The 21290-nt window shown below is 40.6% G+C and overlaps 1 protein-coding gene across 1 annotated transcript; it reads left to right on the forward strand.

Annotated features, from left to right (window-relative positions):
• The first annotated feature begins 556 nt into the window (after window positions 1-556).
• ARHGAP11A (Rho GTPase activating protein 11A) lies at window positions 557-20447 on the forward strand. Its single transcript, XM_081207986.1, has 12 exons — window positions 557-1043; window positions 3965-4035; window positions 5092-5188; window positions 5446-5699; window positions 7171-7331; window positions 7568-7717; window positions 13345-13419; window positions 14087-14254; window positions 14733-14868; window positions 15498-15603; window positions 16797-16944; window positions 18849-20447. Exons 1-12 carry the CDS (start codon window positions 906-908, stop codon window positions 20327-20329), a joined length of 2985 nt encoding a protein of 994 aa, XP_081064112.1. The 5' UTR covers window positions 557-905; the 3' UTR covers window positions 20330-20447.
• The last annotated feature ends 843 nt before the right edge of the window (window positions 20448-21290 follow it).

Raw genomic sequence — 21290 nt, forward strand, 5'->3', positions numbered from 1 at the left:
TAATAATAATAATAATTACTAAATCACAGCTATCATTATGCAGTCTGGTGTTACTTTATTGATTACGCAAATAATGAGGCACATGGTAGAACAGTACCCAAAGTTTACAGCACAATTTGGCATCCATGAAGTATATATTTTAGTTTATTTTCCCCTTCTCCCCTCCCTCCCCCTTCCTATAAATTCTGTTACTGATACAAAATACACATAACTACTATACACAATTTCTTATCTGTCACAATTTTGGCATATACATTTGGATACATTCAGAAAAAGTTCATTTGAGTGTTTATTGCTTTATTTTTATTTTTATGTATTTGTTGTGTGTCATGTGCTCTAAAGTAAACAAAGATACATAATCAACCAAACCATGTTAAACAGTTAAAAGATGCACATGAATAAAAACTTCGTTACAAAAAATAAATAAATCACAGCTATAATTAAAGTTCTGCTCCCCCCCCCCCGTTGTCTCCCGTTGCGTGGAAATGGTCTGGAACAGGCTTCCAAATCAAAGGCTAGTCAGTCTTCACGTTCTTGTGTCTATGTTTGCTTTATTTTTGAAGTGCGAGGACCCTTTAGCTGACCACGCGAAACGCCTGAATTTCACGAATCCTGAATGGGAAAACTTCGGAAAGAGAAGCCGACGCTCGTAAGCGACACGTTGCTACTCCCCCCGCTTCCCACTGCAACCGCCAATATTCTAGTCGCACTGGCCTGGAGCGAAGGCTGCCAGCAACCATACCGGGCGTTTGCCGAGGCACGTCCTTCGGCGCCAGCCGTTAGGGGTCTTGTGATTTCGAAATGAGCCAATCGGAGAGGAGGAGGGGCCGGGAGGCGCTCAGTTTGAGGCGAGACGCGGCCGACGGAGGCCACGGCGGAGAGCAGCGGCGGCGGCGGCGACTGGGATGGAGGCCTGGGAAAGTCGCGGAAGAGGGTTGGCGAAGCTGGCGGTGCAGCAGCAGCTCCGAGCCGCCTATGGGATCAAGGTGAAGAACCGGCCGGCGAAAGGGAAGCCCTTGCCCGCCGCTGCCGGGGAGGGGAAGGTGAGTGGAGTCGGGGGGGGAAAGGGGGCGAGGCGGGGCGGCAGAGGCAGAGAAGGGCGCCGCCCTCACGCCAACCGGGGAGCCCTGGAGGACTCGGAGCAGGGAAGCCCGGGGCTTGGAGCTCCCCTTCGCCGCCCGGTTTGCACCGGGTTCAGGCGACTCGGGGCCCTTCGCAGCCTTTCCGGAGGAGAGGAGGCGAGGAAAAAGGCTTAGGGGGGGGGGGTCTGACCAGATAGCTGAGCCTTGTGCCACCACGTCCACCCTTCCGATAATAATAAAAATAATAAATAAATAATAATAATATTACTTATACCCCGCCCATCCAGCCACTCTGTGCAAAGGTGCGCTAAAGTCATTCAAAAACAAAAGCGCTGGGTTGAGAAGGCGCTCTTAGAAGGCGACCCGCTTGACTTGGGGGGGGGGCACCTTCTAAAAAAAAAAAGGCTAGATTTGCTGTGCAGACTTCTAGGTCCTTACTCAGGCTGCCTGTCCTTTGAATAAGGAGAAACTAGCCAGTCATCTTTTTGAAAACGTAGGAAGCTTCTTCATCCTGAATTATTGGACTCCCTAGCCTTTTAGTATTGACTCTTCAAGAGTTTAGGATCCAAGATCCGTATTTAAACCCAAACGGGTATTTGTGGGGAAGGACTTCATTTTTTATTTATTTAAACCATGTAACTTCGCAATTCTGGTTGTGATTACTGTAGATCAGGCTGCAGGTGAGAGCATACCACCAGTTGAGATCAAACGTCTGACTGACAGGGGCTCTTGATTTCCAGGCAGGATTCTTTCCCAGCCCTTCCGGGAGATGCCAGGGACTTGCTGTGGCCTTATTAAAAATGATGGGTTGCATGAGGTGTGCAGTCAGATCCTATGCATTTTTATTCAAAAGTAAAGCCAGCTGTGTTCAATAGGGTCAATTGTGAAGTATGTCCCGTTAAAGCCAGTGGGAGTTGCTTCTGAGTAGCCATGCTTTGGATTGTGCTGCAAGGTGTGCTTTCTTTATTTTCTTGCATAGGCCAAGGGAGAGAATGTTCCCTTTTCTCAAATTTCAGAAAAAGCAAACCTTAGAAATAGGCTGGAGTGAGGATGCGTTGATTCAGTGAGGACTTGTCTTGCAGGCATAATAGTGGGCTTCTTTCTTCCTCAATATGAGTGAGAAGATCTTGCAGTTCAGCAAGGCAACAAAAGACCTCTGTTGCATAAATAGTAGTGTTTTTACTCCCAGTAGCTATGTATGGAGCACTTCCGTCGCTTTCTTTTTTAGGAAGCAGTAAGACTAGATGTTGTGGCTTTATTCTTCTTGTACATAAACATGATAACTACACAGGAGCCTATTTCATCAGACTCATCATATATGGAGTGTTATCCAGAGTTAGCAGGTATATGCACATACATGTGTGCATGGGAGGGGGGATTAGCTGTGAGGCCACAGGCAATGATTTTAAAAATACAGAATAAGGGTTGCATTAAAACTTAAATGTATGCAACTGATTGTCGTGACCATTCACAAAAGATGGATGTGCACTCATATCAGGATAACTGTTAAAATCAATACTGCTTTGTATTGATTTAAACTGCCCTGTGATCTTCGGATGAAGGGCAGTATATAAATTTAATAAATAATTTATGAATGGTCACTGTAATTAGTTATATACATTTATACTTTAATGCAGTTATCACTGTGTTTCTTGCAACACAGTTACCTGGATTTTATTATGCAGCCATCAAAAGTACTTTTGAGTGGCCACCTTAATTAGTTTACACAACTTTCAGCTTTAATGTAATTATCACTGTCCAGTGTTTTTCATTGAGCTCTGATCTCATAGATTCCACCCCCCTTCTCTGCTCCCATTTCCTACCAACCCAGGATAAAATCCTTTCATCTGATGAAATAAGCTCAAACCTGTGATAAGAAGTTGTTGTTATGGTTAGTTTTTAAGGTGCCACGGGATTCATTATGTGTTTGCTGCAATATGGCTAGCTACTCCTAAGGAAAGTATCATAAGGATGTGCCTTTAGGTTCCTCATGAACACATAGACACAAGTAAAGGTTTTCTTTCAGCTCTGGTTAGAGCATAGAGTAAAAAATGGATTTTGTTTACCCTATTTTGTGCTATTGTGTATACTTCTCTCTTTAATAATCATCCCACCCCACCTTACTTCCTGTAGTGCAGCCCTCATATTTAAAGGAGCAACTTAAATTATTTGAAAGACACTTAGATTGAGGCCAGTCTAGATGGCTCATATTACAAAAATGCAAAAATTTCAACTTCCATGTCAAAATAGAGCTAGCATAGGGGTCCCTCTTATGCTTCATTTTAAGGCAAAGATAAAATTTGTGTTCTGGGAGCATGCAGTTACATTCGCTTGAATAAGTAACTAAGAATGCATGTATATAAGGATCAGGTATTGTGTGATTAGATAAAAATATTATCTGTGGTCCCGTCTTAGGCTGCAAAACGAGTAGTTCTTTCATCCGATGAAACAAGCTGTAAGATACAAAGTTTGTATTGTACTAAATCAGTATTCAATGAACCACTAATAGAAGGTATAACTTGTAGAATTTCTTTTCTCTGAATTTTCCACTTTAAAATATTAAATTATGTAAATCACTATCACAGGGTAGAATGGAAGCAATGATTTGTGTTTGCAGTTGTGCACAATAATTTCAGAAATGTTTACATCACAAAAAGTTCTTTTAGACAGGTCTGTTGGCATTAGTGAGTCCCTTTACATCCAGTACAGAGTAAGTGCAAGTTAATTCTGCTGATGCAAGTGCTGTTCATGCACTTCAAAAGATATTAAGACAAGTTTAAATGGGTGTTTAATTCATAAGAATCAGTAGTTCTAGTATCTTTTGTGCACTACCTCTGTGTTCTGCTACTTGTTGAAAAAAGTTGTTTTGTTTTGTTTCTTAGGGCAAAATATTTGGAATAGCTCTTCATGAATTACCTCATCAAGATGTGCCTGAATATGATCGTATACCTTGGTAAGCAAAACCTATAATATAGCAGACATAAGGCATAATTAGGTCTTCATGCAGTTTATTCTGGTAGAAACATAAAAGTGAACCTGGGGAGAGAATAATTCATGCAATCAATTTGTTTCTGTCCCCCACCCCACAAATGGTTTGTGCCAAGAAAGGAAAGTTATTCATATTGATGAGGGGAAAGGAAATTGCAACATTCCCATGATCACACCAGCAGGCGTACAATGACCTTTTGTCCTGATAGAAGGGAGATTGTATGCTTTTCTAGTAGAGCATTGTGAAACAGTGCTGTTTGAAATTGTGTAACTGGAGGTGGTGAAAAGCAATTGCAATAGATAACATTTGGGGAGAAAAACTATTTTTTCATTTGCAAGCTATTGGTCAGGAGCACAAGATGCAGGACAGCTGAACTGATTAAATCTTAAACTGCCCTGCTTAACCCCACTTTTGTGCCTCCAAGTTCTAGGGTCTGGGCTTAGTGCTTGTGTTTCCACAGCCTCCCCCCCCCCTTTTGCTTCTTACTCTGCCAGAATTATCAGACTGTCAAATTCTCTCCAGCTGTCAATTTGTATCCTCCCCCCCCTCCCGCCCCAAGGCAGCTTGACACAACTGTTTCAAATATGTATCCAAAAGAAGGAAACAGTCTCCAAGGTCCAAGTCAAATTGTTACTAAATCTCCATGGCTGTAATGTCTCTTTGTCTCCCATTCACAAAAACGTCCCTTGCAGAACCTGTCTGCAGAAATCAGAAGCTGACTTCCTTTTTGGCTTCCTTTTTGTCAAATCAGTCAATTTAAACCTATTTTTTTTTATATAAAGCTTTGTTTGGCTTTTACGTCAAATTGGAGGATCATTTGCTTCTGGTGACAGTGTGTGGTTTTGTCAATAGAGTGTGTTGGAGCCGTGAGCAGACTCAAGCCCCTTCCCTTTCCCCCGCGTGCAAAATGATGTTACTTTCTGATATATATCAGTATGGACATAATTTAATATTTCTTTGTTTGCAAAGATTGAATTCTTAATGCCAAACACACTGATTGTTTTTCGTTTTTTCCTTTAGCTTCTTAGTTGAGGCATGTAAATATTTAGAAGAACACATTGGCACTGAAGGGCTCTTCAGAATATCCGGATCAGTTGTTCGCATAAAAGCATTAAAGGTACAGTAACAACTGTCTTTCTCAGTCTGTCTTTCCAAGTAAAGTGCCTAACAATACTAGCTATGCATTGTACAAAATTAAAAATAAGGCAGGTTCTGCCTACACTCCCACTTAAAGTAAATGGTTAACACTATCTGTGCCAATATGCCTTCAAATATCTCAACATTTTTTACAAATGGCTGTATGGTCTTCCACCCAGTTCTGTGCCTTTTCACTATGGCAATGTCAGTTTTAAAACTTATGTATTTTATTTTTAGGGTAAACTGGATCAAGGTGAAAACTGCCTGTCAACTGCTCAGCCCTGCGATGTTGCAGGGCTTCTGAAGCAGTTTTTCAGAGAACTCCCTGAGCCCATTCTCCCAAGTGACCTGCAAGAAGCTCTCATCAAAGCCCAACAATTGGGCAGCGAGGAGAAGAATTCTGCCACACTGCTGCTTTCCTGTCTTATGAATGATAGAATAATCAATATACTCAGATATTTTTTCATGTTTCTCAAAAAAGTGTCTCTAAGGTAAGTTGTGCTTACTATTGGCTCTCTGTGCTTGGAATAGCACTAAAATGTTTCACATCATGGGAGTGCAGTTTTTGTTCCTTGCCTTTTATTTAATTTAGTAGGATATCTTTTCTTGCCACTGAACAGGTAGCTAGAAAAACACATGTGCACGCGCTATTTTTAAAGAATAAAAACAAATCTCAGGGGGTCTTCCACAAACAAAAATAAATATGTAGATATATGAAGCGGTATAATCTCCACCCCAATCATCTGTTCCCATACCAATGATTCCCATGTAGAGGAGTTCCTTCCTAACATCAACCCAGTTTCTAAACGACTACACTAATTTAAGGCTAAACATTCACTTGGCCTTTGGGTCATAACCTGTAGTTTGGAAAAGAAATCTATATCAAATATAAAAGTACTGACTTAAAGCATGCGCATACATGCACTACTCCCCCCCAAAATAAGTGAGGAATAAAAAACTGCATTGAAATTATTAGACAAACTGTTAGCAGATGGAAATATCCCCCCAAGAAAACTTGATCTTTCTCTAAAACTATTCTGCAACCTGTATGCTTAGATTTCATGAAATACTTTTATTTCATTTCTCTTGAGTGCTCACAGAGCTTAGGTGTCTTGCCTTGTCTACGAAGGAATAATATCTAATTTTAACCAAATGAACCTTGCTTCTTCCCCCATACCAATGCAGGAACCAGCTCTTGAGTTAAATAACAATTGCTCAATGGCTGTATCACTCCATCAGAGTGTTCCATCAGAACAGTATACTCAAATGCCCCACCCATTTCTTTTCCCTTGGTCATGCTGCTTACTCTGAATTTCCCTTTGTGTCTCTTCCTCCCTACCCCAGTACTTCCCCAAATCCAATAGGGAATGTTGAAAATGGTCCCTTCTTAATCCCGTGCCAATATGAGATAATTAACAGCAATAGTTAAACTTGGGAAAGCATGGTGTAGGTTCCAAAGTAGCTCCCACATGACTTGAAGTGCTTTTTTACGTTTTTCTCCTTGCCCAAGGTGGCTGCAAGCTTGAGGAATCAGAATCTTGTGCTGCTTAGGATAAGCTAGTTGCAGAAGGTCTAGAAAATAGCTGTATTAACGAGCCAATGCTCAAGAGCTCTTCAAGTGCAGTGCTGACTAGCAGTTTGTGCAGGGGAAATAATAATTGCCTGCAGTCTTAAAATCAGAAATTGTATACAGTCATACCTCATGTTATGTTTGCTTCATGTTAACGTTTTTTCAGGTTGCATCCCGCAGCGACCCGGAAGTACTGGAAAGGGTTACTTCCGGGTTTCGCCGCTCGTGCATGCACAGAAGCACCAAATCGCGCTGCGTAGATACAGCACTTTAGGTTGTGGGCTTTTCATGTTGCGAACAGGCCTCCAGAGCGGATCCCGTTTGCAACCAAAGGTACCACTGTACTAGTATGAAACTTCTGATGCCATTCTCTTTTTGGTTTTCTTTTCCAGATCTGCTGAGAACAAAATGAGCAGTAGCAACCTGGCAGTTATCTTTGTTCCAAACCTCTTGCAATCAAATGAAGCTGACAAGATGTCGGCTCATACAGAGAGAAAGCTTCGTTTGCAGGCGGCAGTTCTGCAGACGCTTATTGATCATGCAGAAAAAATAGGTACGGTGATAATTTTGTGTGACATAGAAATTTTTAGCAGTTGTGATATTCCTTGCACGGGCAGCTCCTGGGTTGGGCGCATCTGAATGATGCGCAATTGCAAACATGCACACGGCACTGGACCCAGAAGTAGCGCCCCCAAAGTCATAAAGACACCATGAAAAGGGACAGGGATGGAGTGGGCTTATGGAATGGAATCCCCGCATAACATGCATAACAATTGTTCCCTAATTCAGGGCATGTACCAAAGTTCATCCTGGAAAAGATACCTACTATGCTTGGCATTGATGATCCTGTCTCCACTCCTTCACGGCAAGAATATGAAGAAAGTGAAGGTGAAACTCCAGGTGAACCCACAAGGAGGAGGAGGAGGAGGAGCATGGGAGGTGAGTGTGCTTCCCTTTGCACTTACCTGTAACAAGGGGAAAGTAGCTATACGAGAACCTTCAAATTGCTAAACTAAAGGGGAAAGTACACTTACATTTAATGTTAATGATAAGAATGCTTAATTTCAATGAGCCGTGTATGTGGAATGTATTTTGATTCTGGGAGCAGGTTGCTTAACAATTGATCTAGGGATATATATTTAGACCACACACCTATAAATCAATATGTGTACTGCTTTGGTGTTTTTGTCCAAAAGTGGTTTCTAGTCTACCTTATGAGCAATTTGAATTAGTAGGAAATAGTTGGACAGGAATAGAGCATTTAAATTGTCCTTGGCCAATAAGTAGCGTGCTATTGTTTTTGTTTTTTTGTTTTTTAAGGCGCACACTTTTGCATCTATTTATCAGTATTGATTTGTACACTCATATTTCTGTGTCCTCTATCAGGTGGCAAGGGAAATTTGATTATTTGGCTATAGATAATAGAAAAGCTAGCTGCTCTTGAAACCTTAACTGTGTTGCCCTTAGTGACCTAAGGGCACTTGACCTTGAGTTTGCAATCTACATATGTAACAGATTGCAGATTTATCAGTGAACATGGTAAATATGATGTAAGATCTTCACTATTTCTTATTTTACGTATATATGGGCAAACCTTTAGCACTAGTGAGCAGTTGCTATTTCCACATCTGAGTTTTAGATATACGCTGATGTAATATTGATCTTTAGCACATGATTGCTTACTATGGCCTGATTCACACAATGCTAAGCTAAACTATGGCATACTGTGAATAAACAAAAATAAAGGTTCTTGGATCAAAGATCATGACTAGCTGCTGTAGCTAAGCATGGCTTAACTTAGCATAACATCTGTACCCAGGCTTGTGGTTGTCTCACTCCAAGCAAACCATGAGATGCAACCAAGGTTTGTTTTTGGTTTACCATTTGTGGTTAATCTTAGGCAGACAAGCCCAGGTTTGGAAGTAACAGGGTAAACCATGGCTTAGCCTTGGATAGTGTGCTGGCAGCAGCCAGGGTAGAGCACAGGAGTCATGATTTTTGTTCCAGTAACCTGCTAGTTTGCACTAAGCCATAGATTGGCTTATTATTAGTAGTAGTAGCAGCAGCAGTATTTAAGTCTTTATTTATTTATTTATTTCCCACCACATGGTCCTAGGGCAGGTCTCAGCAAATTTAAAGATAAAATATTAAAAACAGTTTGAAACAATTGCATGCAAATTATGTACAAACTGGACCTGTGTTTTGAGTTTGTGAATTTTTTTATATTTGCTTTTCCCCTATGTTCATTCTGTTTAATTTATTATTTTTGAAAAGTATTAGCTGTGAAAAGAAAATTCTATGTCTCATTTTGCTGGGATCTCAAATTGTTATGGAAGGATTATTTAACACTTTGGTCATTTTAACCCATTTCTTTGCAGGGAGCTTACTTTCCAGCCTTGCTGGGCAGATTAAAGGGAGGGAATCCAAGTGGAAGAAAATTATCCTGGGTCTTCCAGCTAACCTTCAGGAAAAAACTTTAAAAAAGTTTATTGAAGGGCAGCGGGGCCTAACAACATTGTGCTTCATAGTTTGGCATGGGCAACATACAACCCACAGAGTGGAACTCTCATTTGTCCAAGGCAGGATCATGTAACTAGGCTGCTTTATTTGTCCTCTGCTTCTGTTTTCTTCCCTGCCTTTGCCGAAAGCAGAGTTCCTCCTCTACTTTAGAGCTCAGGCCTATGTACTTTTCCTTAATTCTTCTTCCTCTCCCGTCCCCAGTTCTCCTGCACTAAATTTCCCCCTGCAGTGTGTACTTCTCCCTTAAGTAGCTGAGGGGTACATGTGGGGAAATGCTTTCCTTTCCTTTTGTCCCTTACTGCAACCTTCACCTCCTGCTTGGGCCTGTGGCACCACTCAAGAAACTCCTATACAGTGGTACTTTCGTTCCCAAACTTAATCTGTTTCCGGGAGTCCATTTTAATCCCGAACCCATTCAAAAACCAAGGCACGGCTTCCAGTTGGCTGCAGGAGCTTCCTGCACTCAATCGGAAGCAGCGTTGGACATTCAGCATCCCAAAAAAGTTCACAAACTGGAACACTCACTTCTGGGTTTGTGGCACTCGGGAGCCGATTTCATCAAGAGCCAAGCCGTTTGACTACCAAGGTACCACTGTACCTTCAAAAAGGGACAGTTTATCCATTTAAAAGTTCTTGTTTTTTTTATTAGAAAAAGAATTCTTTCAAAGTTTCAAAGATGTAGGGGGTGCAGACACAGCTGATATTAAGGAGTTTAGTTCTGAGTGTCCAACCCTCCTACAAGTGTTCAAGCTGCTTTCCCTCAACTTCATCTGATTTTCTTCACATCTCAGTCTATCACTATTCCAACAAAGGAGAAGTTGTCAGTGCTGACCCTAAATCTAGTCAAGCTAAAGTTTCACATGAGCATTTCTGAACACCAGTCTCCTGATCCACATACCACATCCAAAAGGAAAAATCTACCCAAATCCAACCTCCCCTGCTATATGGGTCAAAACCCAGAATATTACCTCAGCCAGGATATCTCCTGCCACCATCTCTTCAGAGAGAAAAGAGGGACAGTGAAGTGACAGAGGACTCTTGGAGCTATAAGATGGCTTAATGGTTTTGATTACAGTATTTACTTGACAACAATGATTTCTGCCTTAGGTTTGCATTCTTTTGAGCAGGATCCAGCACATGGCACTTCCAAAGAAGCTTCTCTTCTGCCAGCAACAAAATTTCCTTAGAGGATTTCCCCTATAGGTTTTAGATACTTGAGTCAAAGTGGACCATACATTTAGGCAGCAATAAATTTAACAGTGCGCACAATTACAGCATGGATAGCCTAACATTCCCTTCAGATGTTGTTGGGCTGCAAATCTCATCAGCCTCAGCCAGAATGACCAGTGGCCAGGAATGATGGGAGTTGGCATCCAGCGACATCTGTACATTAGAGCAACAAGCCCCATAATAGCCCTGCTGTCAGGGTTGGAATGGAATTGTGATGCCCCCTTCCAGGAAGGGGCAAAAAAAGAAATTTGATTTGACCTTAAAGAGGGTTATGAGGCCCTGGCTTTTCCCATAAGGGCAGCTTCTATCCTCATAGCAAGAGCCAGCCATTTGTAGTTCAAGCACTTAACTCCAGTTCCAGACTTTGACTAGATAAGCTACACAGGGACCACCCCGCAATTATTTAGATTGATGCCACAATGGATGTGTTAATTTTTCACCAGAGCCATTGTGGTTGGTGATGTAACTAGAATGTCAACATGGCTAAAACACTGGAATGTAGAATTGGCATCCCAAAGTAATCTAGCTTTAGTCCCCTTTAAAGAAGCTGGCCTCCTTGGAGAGGAAGCACTGAATGAGGTTTTAGCAGAGACACAAGGATTTACTGTCTGTTTCCAGAAGAAGGCAGGCTGCAATCAAAGAGACAGTCCTTTTCCTTTTGTCAAGACTCCAGGAGCAGCAAACCTTTTTGGCACTGTCATTCCTCAGAAACCAGAGCTTCACAACTTAAACCAAGCCAGACAAGCACCATTGTGACATCCAGATCCCGGTGGGGAGTGGCTCCATTCTCCATTTTGTAATGCACAGTACATGATAGAACTTGTTTGACTGTCTTGGGACAGTGTCTGCTCAACCCCAACCTCCATGTCCATTCAGAAATGTTGAATGATAAAAGCAGGCATCACCCACTTATTGGAGAAAGAGGCAAAGGAACTTGTTACCCCAGAAAAGAGATTCTAATCTTTGTGCTTCCTACTGAGCCTCAAGTACCCTTCCACCCCCAGGGCCATGCAAGACCTCTGGAACATTTGTACAAATATGTTTTTTCTCAAATTTCCTCAATGGCTATCTTTAACCATCCCGTAGGATAGTTCATCTGGGGTGATCACCTGTATGTTCTGGGGTCTCTTATCCCTCTCACCAGTGAGGATTCTCAGAATCTGGCAAGTGATCTCTCCACTTTGAAGATCCATAGCGAAACAAGCATCAGAATTCTTGCTTTTACCTAACCAGGCATGCAACAAGGTCTTGGGCAAAATGGCCTCAAGCAAGAAGCCTAAGTGCTTCTCTTCTTTCAGCGCCAAACCTTTGGGTTCATATCCTCATCCAAAGAGATTCATCAGAGGGGCTTCCTTAATCTGCCTGCCCACCAGTTTCCTTCCTGGCAATTAAACATGAACTTTTATGCTTTATCTCACCTGCTGTTTGAGGTAGTTCCAGTCCATCTAACCTTGCTCAAAGCCACCTTCATCACCATAAGCAAGATTCATCTGAGCCCAGTTCCTTATCAGTTAACAAGAACCTCTGAATCTTCCGTAAGGCTAGAGTTATCCTGAGAACTGATCAGTCTTCATCTGAAGGTTGACAACATGTTCCACATATCCCAAGAGTTAATTTCCCCCCTTTTGTCCCAATTCTAGTCATTCTCAGGAGCATCCTTGGCATAACCTACACATTAGGCAGACGAGTTACTTATTTAAAGAGCAGGGGCCTTTAGATAATCTTATCAGATGCTCCTTTTTATTCTGTGACCCTGGTCATAGGAGGGGATGAGAAGTGACTGGCTTCACTGTAGCACACTGAATCAAGGCCCACATAACATTGGCCTATGAATCCCAGTGCTTACCCACTCCATTGTGCATTACTGATATCTCCATTTTAATGAGCCACTATTAAGATAGGTCTATACATGCAAGAAGAGTTCTCCAGAACCTACTACTTCCTGACTAGGCAGCCACCTTTATTTCTGCCTGCTCTTTGTCTATCTATAGCTTTTATATGTCTCTCAAAATGGATTCCTCCCATGCCACATGAGAATGGAACATCAGTTTCTTTCCTTGAATATTCCTTCTTGTTTGGCAACATAGAGATATCCATTGCCACACTCAAGTTGTGACATTATTTTATTCAAGTAGTTGTTTGCTTGCATGCATGAAAACTCCCAATCGAAGTTTGTTTGTGGCAGGCTTTTTCCTTTTCCTACTACTATATGGCTGCCCCCACCCACTTTTCTTATCTAAACCTAATGTTTTTTACGAGATCCCTTCTGCTTGGACTTGGTGCCGAACTGGAGGAGGAGCCAGAAGGGGAGGGAGAGGATAATCAAATTGCCTAGTCACAAGTCCCTGCCTTGGCTGAATGAAAGAGATACAGCTTACATAGTCACTGTCTCCACAGGCAAAACATGAACCTTTATGGTAAGGAACCCAAATCTTGTAACTGAATACTTTTAAAGGTTCTAGTGAAGTGCTTCTGAATACCATTTTCCATTTCATGGGGCTGGCATAAATGTGCTAACCTAAGAGGTAGGACCTTAGAGCGAAACAAGTACTTATTTCAATAGTTGTATGCATCTTCGTCAGCACGACTGGGATTCATTGTGCTGAAACAGTAATTTTTTTAAGGATCAGCTTGGTAACGGCACATAACAATTTTGACAAATTGGGTTTCAACTTAAACAGAAGTACAAAAATTGATGCATCATTAAGAAGCTATCCTTTCTCTTTTTTAATAACAAAAATCACTTTATATTTAGAAATTGAGCAATATAAAATTCCTAGTAAAAGCTTGATTGCTTGGTGTGTCTTCAATTTCAGATATTGTTAGTGGAGCTCTGAATAAACTTAAATCTAACAGAACCCCCTCCACTACACCACAGAAAAACAGGCATGGTAGGTATAGTGCATTTGCATGGAGCACTTCATACCTTGTCCTCAAGACTTGTGCATTTTATAACAAGACTGTGCTCGGATAGGGTGCTGCAGATTACTATAACAAGTCTGTAATACTGGCTTGCTTGCCCTTGCCGTTGCACTTGCACTGATTGTAATGGTCTGAGTTTCAGAGTTAGAAACTGGGCTGCTTTTTGCTACTGCATACTGGGGCTTAGGTCCCATTGATATGCTATCCATCAATGCAAATTACTAAAGAATCTCTCTTAACTTGGGTACATTTTCCTTCAGAAACATTGCTTTTCTCCTAAATAAATTTTGCCAATGAGATATCCTTGTCTAACATTGCAAAGAGTGCATGGCTTTAAATGTTTGTCATCTGCAAGGGGAGATGAGACTTTCTAGAAGTTATGGAAATAAAATTTGTGGTTTTTTTTTTAAAGGCAGGAATTTACTAACTGCAGGAGGAAGTAAGCAACCACTTAAAAATGTTTCCTATCTGTATTTTCTATTAACCTATTATTTCACCTATAAAAAATGTGAGTGCCAGACCTGCTCTAGCTACTAGTGCAAATACCAAGTTCCACAGTTTCAACTGTACAGCAGTTTTATCTTGTTGCTGTCTGCCATTCTAAAGCTTTTATTTCATCTGTTGTTTTCTTTACAGTCTTTTCATCAGTGACTCCAGTGATACTTACACCAAATTTTAAACGTAAATGTCCAGCTGATTCCTCTCAAGGTTTCTCTAACAAGAAAAGGCGATCTATCAGGCATAACTTGGCTCTTGAATTGCTACCAAGTAGCCTTTTTAGCATTGGATCAACACCTGGTTCAGGTAAAGTAATGATTATTTAAATATTTTCTCCAGCCTAATCAGTTCAGAATTCTGTCCCTCATGGTAACCCTCTTTGCCTTACAAAACTGTAGAGTTACTGCAGTCAAACATGGCTACATAAAGATGACTGTTTTGCATTTATTGTTTCTGTTCCTAATTGTACTTGCATTATGAGCCCTCTCATGCATTGGGCTAAGTTATGGTTTGGCGCCCATGAGAGACAAATCAGCTTCCCTAACATATGTATGAAAAAGCATATAAAGGAGCGTGGATGGGTTAAGTCCCAAGAGAGACGTTCTGTCTTCAATAACTGATTTGAAAACAGTTAAATACACAATTTCTTCAACAACTTTAATGAGAACTTACAAATTTTCAGTGAAAAATGGAGACCCAGATCATAGGTTTTTAAAAGGGGAAATAATTTTGTAGTTATTTCAACAATAGATCATTTAAACACTTCTCTCTAACCTATTCACAGCTCATTTTGAAACAAGCCCTAATGTATCTCTTGACGCACCTCAGAGTTCTGCGTCTATCTCAGTCAGTAGTGAAAAGCACCTGCCTAGTGTAGGAAGTCGAAGAAGCAAAAGAATTGCCAGCAAAAAAGTACATAGGTAAGTTTGTCAGAAGATTGGCATTACAGGAACAGAGGGGGAAATGCTGCCTATGTTTCATGATGTTTAAAGAAGTCTATATAGAACTCTAAATTTTCTAGATTAAATACAATTTCTAAGTGAAATGAGTTAACTGAATTCTGTGACCTTGGTTCTTTTAAAAACTGGAGTTTATATTTTGGCTCCCATCCTCTCAGTGCATCATCAAATGTATTTTCAAATCATTTAATGGGGTAGAACTTTGTACAGTCTTTCACACCGTCTCCCACAATTTAGGTATAAATGGCCTGTTTTATGCTTAAGGGGTGGTTACTGTGTTGGAGCCAAACTTAATCTGTAAATGGAAGGACCTTCTATCAACATAATGCTTTTATCCACCACATTATTCACTGGGGTCTCTCAACTCTCCAGAGCAGATTTTTGAAGAGCACAAAGGGAACTTGCAAAAGCTGCTTCCTGACCCTTTTTTGCCAGTAGCAGTACCCCTTGAGTGAAACTCTACTTGGGAAGCTCCCACTGGCAGAAGCAAAGTCTGGATCCAAGCCAAATTATGTACATTATTAGACTTAAAACCTAGGGTATTTGAGTTCAGGACAATGTGTACTCAGCTTATTTCTGATTCTTTTCAGGGTTGAGTCTGGAAAAATGGGTTGCTTTTCTCCTAAGGTTAGTCGGAAAGAAATGGTGCGCAGGTCATTGCGATTAAAGTTCATTCTGGGAAGGAGCAGCAAAGAGGTACTATTTAACATCTCTTGTTATTGTATTAGACTCTTAAGAGAAGTGATTACTTTCAGTCTTGCGGAGCTTTCAGTTAATTGTTGCAACTGTAGAGAATTTTTTTAACGTTAACCGATTTTTAAATGCTTTTAAAGTAATCAAATATTTCCATGACCCATAAATTCAGGCCGTTTGTATGCGTTTTTATATTACTTATTGGTTTTCTGTTGAGTTTTTGTCTTAGTGATATTGTGCAGCACTCTGAGATTTAAAAAAATATTAAGTGCCGTATTTTTCGCACCATAGGGCGCACCGGACCATAGGGCGCACCCAGTTTTTAGGGGGGGGAATCAAGAAAAAAAAATCTGATGCGGCCAGTCAGTCCCTTCTCCCTCCTGTGGAAAGGCCCGCAAGAGCGCACAGAGCTTGTGTGCGGCTCTTGGGGGCTTTTCCCGCCTGCCTCCCCCCTGCATTCGCTCCATAGGACGCACACACATTTCCCCTTGCTTTTTAGGAGGGGAAAAGTGTGTCCTATGGTGCGAAAAATATGGTATTTATAAATGATTTTAAGTAAACAAACTGCATTCTCTGTGCAGATATGCATTGGAACTGAAGCAGGGAGCCCATCTCTCTTGATGACTTGTGATCTTGTTCCAATTGTAATCTCTAGTTTCCAAAAGCCTTTCCCAGGCTACAGTATTTGTGTTTTAGGTTGTTTTTAACAAGTAAGTAAGTAAATAAGTAAGTAAGTAAACAAACAATAAGGGGCTGAAAGGTTAATCCATATGATGGAGAATGTTTGGCAAATGTCACAAATTCTAAATACTGCATGCTGAAGTCCGTGAAGGTCTGTACTACTGCCACTTCTCTGTCCCTTGTTCACCTACTCAGCTAGCTCCAAATAGCTGATCCCTGTTTGTGTTCCTCTTCTACAGTTGCTTGATGTCTATCTCTTGCCATTTGCAGCTTTTTCTCAGTTGTAGCCAGTTATTCCTATAGACTTTGGATTGTGGTGCTACCATGAATTCCCAATGCAACACACTACTTTTTCCATTCACATGACAGACGTAACATTGCAAGCTTTTCATTGCATTCCTTGTTTAAATATATAGTACAGCAGCATCTTTAAATTCTGATTCTTTCCTTAAATTGTAAAAGCAGTAAAGCATTTGTGCTGTCTACATAAAATAAACTTTTTTTATCCTAAAAAGAATACTGCAGTGGAACATCTGCCTAGCATCAGATCTGAAAATGTTGGTCGTCGACTTGCAAGTCAACAAAATGTTGAAAGTGGGGTGAATCATGGAAAGACAGCTGCATTTTTAAGCCCATGTGTTGGTGAATATATAACAAAAAAAGGTAAATTTGGTTTACCCTCTAAGTGTCAAATGTTGCTTTCTATATTATAAATAAAATTACCAAGCATGTCTGAAACAGGTATGGCATTCCAATCATGATACCAGTTTCAGACAATTTGAGATATTGCCCAGCCCTAGTTGGGACTGGTGCTTTATAGCTTGTTCACTGCTCAGCCCTGACTTCAAATGATATGAAGCGGCCTAGTTTGCTGATGACACCAAATTCCTTGGAGCAGCAAACTGGTTGGCCACTCTTATAGGGACTCTTGCTTTCTGATCTTCAAACAGGTAGATACTATTCGGGCTGAATGCTAAGGTCACAGATTTTTATTGGCTGTTTGATCTTTAGAGAAGGAGCTGAGATGATCTAGGCTGATCTTGGGCACACATGTTCTGAAAGATTGCTGAGAGAAGTATTAGTGTGGATCAAGACAGTAGCATGGTGTGCATGTACTTTCTCTTTTCCTAAGGAGAATTTGATAGTAACATCTATAGGTTGGAGTAGGGCAGTCCACAGACCAAAATGAACACACATATTTATGAGCACAAGTGATTATTTTTCTGGAGCATCCAATCTCGTATTTGGTATAAAAGAAGTAACCATAACAAACTATATGGTCATTCTCGGTGCTTAAATGAATCTTGCTCCCCCTTCCTTCCTGAAACCTGAAATGGCACCAGAGATTGAGGTAGTGATCACCAGTTTAATACCCACTGTTGTGTTCCCAAGGTTAGGAAAAACGTAAGTGTGGTGTGTCTGTTCCTTCTGCATTTTTTCTTGGAAGTGGTGTCATCCGTGATCGTATGGTAGAAAGTTTTACTTTATACAGGCAAACAGGCAAATGTGTTATTCAGATGTCAGCAGCCTTGAACTGTGGACACATCTGGAATTTTCTGAGAGTGCTGCGGGTACCACCTCTCTGATTACTTCACTCCCCACTCCAGACAAAAGAGAAAAACACATCATCATTATGTTTTGCTTTTCCAATGGGTCTGGGTAAAAAGTCGAACCAAATAGAATTGCGGCAGATCTTGAATTTTTATCATTTTACACAAGTCCTGCCCCCAAAATCAATTGTCAAATAAAAGCTTATGGTGGTGGACTGCACAGAAAAATTGCAGATCCAGTTCTTGCCAGCACCACAAGAACATTGATCCAAGGCACAGATTCTCATGACAGTTTTGTGGTCATCCTATGTAACTCTCAGACTAATCATGGAGTATATATGTGGACCCAGAGATTACCTATTAGTTGATGGTGGTTTTGAACAGATCCCTTGTAAAGAGTGTGCAGATGATAAGCATTTGTACCACATATCCATGTTTATGTGCTATGGCAATACTGGAAAGCAACGGGTTTTCGTGGTTCAATCAATTGAGAAAGATACAGGGGTTTTGGATTATTTTTTTATGGGATGTGGGGAACCCAAGAATAAACTGGAATTTTAAAAGGATGTGTTTTACTGTGTGCACGTATGCACATGAGCTATCACCTGACACTTGTGACATGGCACTTTTTACCTACTGGTCACTCCATTTTCCTTTCCTCAAGCCTCCCAGATTGCTTCCCTTTCCCTACTACCTCAGTGATTACTCTGCTTTCTGTTCAGCTGCTGGTCAGATCCTGATTTCAGCCTTGAAAAGCAGGTATAGCTGAAAGAGGAAGTGGGAAAGAGCATCACTTCTGTCTTCAACTCTATGTACTTTTCAAGGGAGAAAAAAAGGCAACCCCCATTTTACCTCATGGTTAAGAGTGCAGTGAGCAGGTGCCAAAGTCCTTAATGGCACTACTGCAACAACAAGCATCACATTGGCGATCCCAAGTGGTTTCAGTGTAAATTTAATCAGCAAGATTATAACTTTCTGATATACTTACTGTGTGTGGTTTTTTTCCCTTTTTTTAAGATTCCAAAAACATCAGCAAGTCAGAAGAAAACTTGCAAATTGAAAACCAACATAATGAAACAACCTACCGAATGTCCTGGACTGGCCCCAGTACTGCAGGGTCTGAGAAGACTAGCAATAGGGCTGCTGCTTTAATGGCATGTCGTGAAGCAGAAACCTCTTTTTCTGAGCCTCTTCTTACAACTAGAATACCTCCAATCATTCCTGTTAAGTCAAGACCCACTGATGCAAGTTCTGAACAGGAAAGCAAAAAACAACAAACTTCTTTTTGTGAGGATGAAAATGATTTGACTGCAGACACTTTATTGAAAATTAAGACAGCATTTTCTGAATCGGGAAGCAACCTTCATAATTTATTTGAAACTGAGCCTTCAAAGTTAAATTTAACACAAGGTACAGCATGCTTTTCAGAACTCAATCTAGAGGAAGAGCTCTCTAAAGCCCAAGCTCAAAAATTGACAAATGTAGAACAGAATAAATCAAACATCTCCGACAAACGTCTGCCAAATATGGATCAAGTCAAAGCTGTAGACAGTTCCCTCTTCCCAAACAATACAGAGACTAATCTTCCAGTCCATGATCTTAGCAAAAGTGAGGGATCAATAAAAAAGGAGCACTTGACCATAATGACATCTCCAGGGATGCATTTAAATAGCACAAACACCCTGAAAAATGAGACATTGGAATCGGATGAAAAAACCGATGAAGAATTTAGATATTGTTACTCAGAAATTAAAGAATGTCTTGAAAAAGGGGAGCTTCTTTCTCAGTTGCCAGAAGATGGCGACAGAAACAATACATGTTATCTACACATGGAAACTATTGAGAAATCTACATTTTCCCCTCCAGGAAAGGTTGCTGACCATATACATTGGTTCAACAAACTTTCATTAAATGATCCATGTTCTGCAACCAAAGCCAAATCACCACTTAAATTTCAACGTACGCCTGTCCGTCAGTCAGTACGGAGAATGAACTCCCTCTTGGAGGCTAACAAGCCGTCAGTTGCTTGTGGATTAATAAAAGCTGGCAATGACTGTCCTTCTCTTGTTAAATCAGTGAGTTTTGAAACCGCATTGCCGTCCTACATGGAAAATACCTCTAGTACATCTACAGCTTCTCTGCTTTCTTCTGAATCAACCTGCAAGCAAGAGTCTACTTGCAATCGGTATTCTCTGCCTTCCAAATCCTGCCCACAACAAATACATCCATTACAGCAAGCCAGCAGGCCTGGTACAACCTGCAAAGAGACACTGACTACCAGTCATCAATCCAAGTCAGTCCTTGAGGACCTAACTAATCACGAAGCACCAAAAGCTGTTGTAAAAACGAACACAAACGTAAATATTCTGGTTGCTACACCTGACAAATGTGATTTCAGGAGAAAATTGTCAGAAAAGAAGGTTCGCTATAGAGGGTCTCCAAAGAACCCAATAGCTACAACCAAACTCCTTCCAGTTGTTAAACCTCTTGACTTATAGGTTAAACAACCCAATTCCTGGCATGTTTCCTATAGACTTCAGTGGTCTTTGTATTTAGGATTGTAGCCAAAGTCTCTTGTTTATCTTAAACTATCAATCTGCTTCTTTATTATTATTTTTTTAAAAATCTGTCGTTTTTGTTTTTAAATAAGATTCTTTCTTGAATTGAGAGGAAATGTAAGCTGCAACTGAAACTTGAATAAGTTCTGTTGGGTAATGTTTACCTTGTGGCTTCTAATAAGTATTTGCCTTTCATATTTTGACTGGATTTTAGAGGGGGTGGGGAAGCTTGAAAATGCTGCTGGTTACGGTTAATTCAGTTACGAAGAATCTGTTTTTAGTTGATCTTGTAGTGTGAGAAGTTTAAAATTGCATTTGTAAGGAAGTGCATTCCTCACTTGCAAAGTATAACACTGTGTTTGCAAGTCTTGGTTCACAGTCATGAGTCTCACAATATAGTTAGTTCTTACAACATTTTAAGTGTCTGTAAGGTTGATATCGGGTACTGGTGCTCAGGTAAAAGCAGCTGTTAAGAAGCTCACAGCTTGTCTACTGATCAGAGGTGCATTTTTTTGTTGACTCAAACAAATAGCACCAAATAAAAACATTGGCAAGTTAAGCAACTATGTAATTGTAGGTGGATGCACACAGAGGATGCTAGCACAATTTACGGTAAATATTCCAATGCTGCTGGATGCACATTATTTTCTAACTGCAAATTGGGGGTAGGGGTATGCGCAAAAGAACTTGCAGGTCTTAATTTCTTTTCTTAAAGTAATGTGGTACAGCAAACCACATGATTAAAAATAATGAAATATGCCTATTATGTCACCACAATAAAACTGTATAGAGCCATACTGTTCATTTGCACAGATATTTTGCTCTGTCTGCTGTAATATTGAAACTGTTCAGTTCTGTTTATAGTACATAAATTATTTAAACTTGAAGTTGATTTTTATTT

This window comes from Podarcis bocagei, assembly GCF_964188305.1.
Source record: "Podarcis bocagei genome assembly, chromosome: 1".
Lineage (NCBI taxonomy): Eukaryota > Metazoa > Chordata > Lepidosauria > Squamata > Lacertidae > Podarcis > Podarcis bocagei.

Coding starts and splice junctions, on each gene's coding strand:
- ARHGAP11A (XM_081207986.1), top strand. CDS start 906: ATGGAGGCCTGGGAAAGTCGCGGAAGAGGGTTGGCGAAGCTGGCGGTG. Junction 1,044..3,964: donor CCGCTGCCGGGGAGGGGAAG/GTGAGTGGAGTC, acceptor TTTGTTTCTTAG/GGCAAAATATTTGGAATAGC. Junction 16,945..18,848: donor TGAATATATAACAAAAAAAG/GTAAATTTGGTT, acceptor CCTTTTTTTAAG/ATTCCAAAAACATCAGCAAG.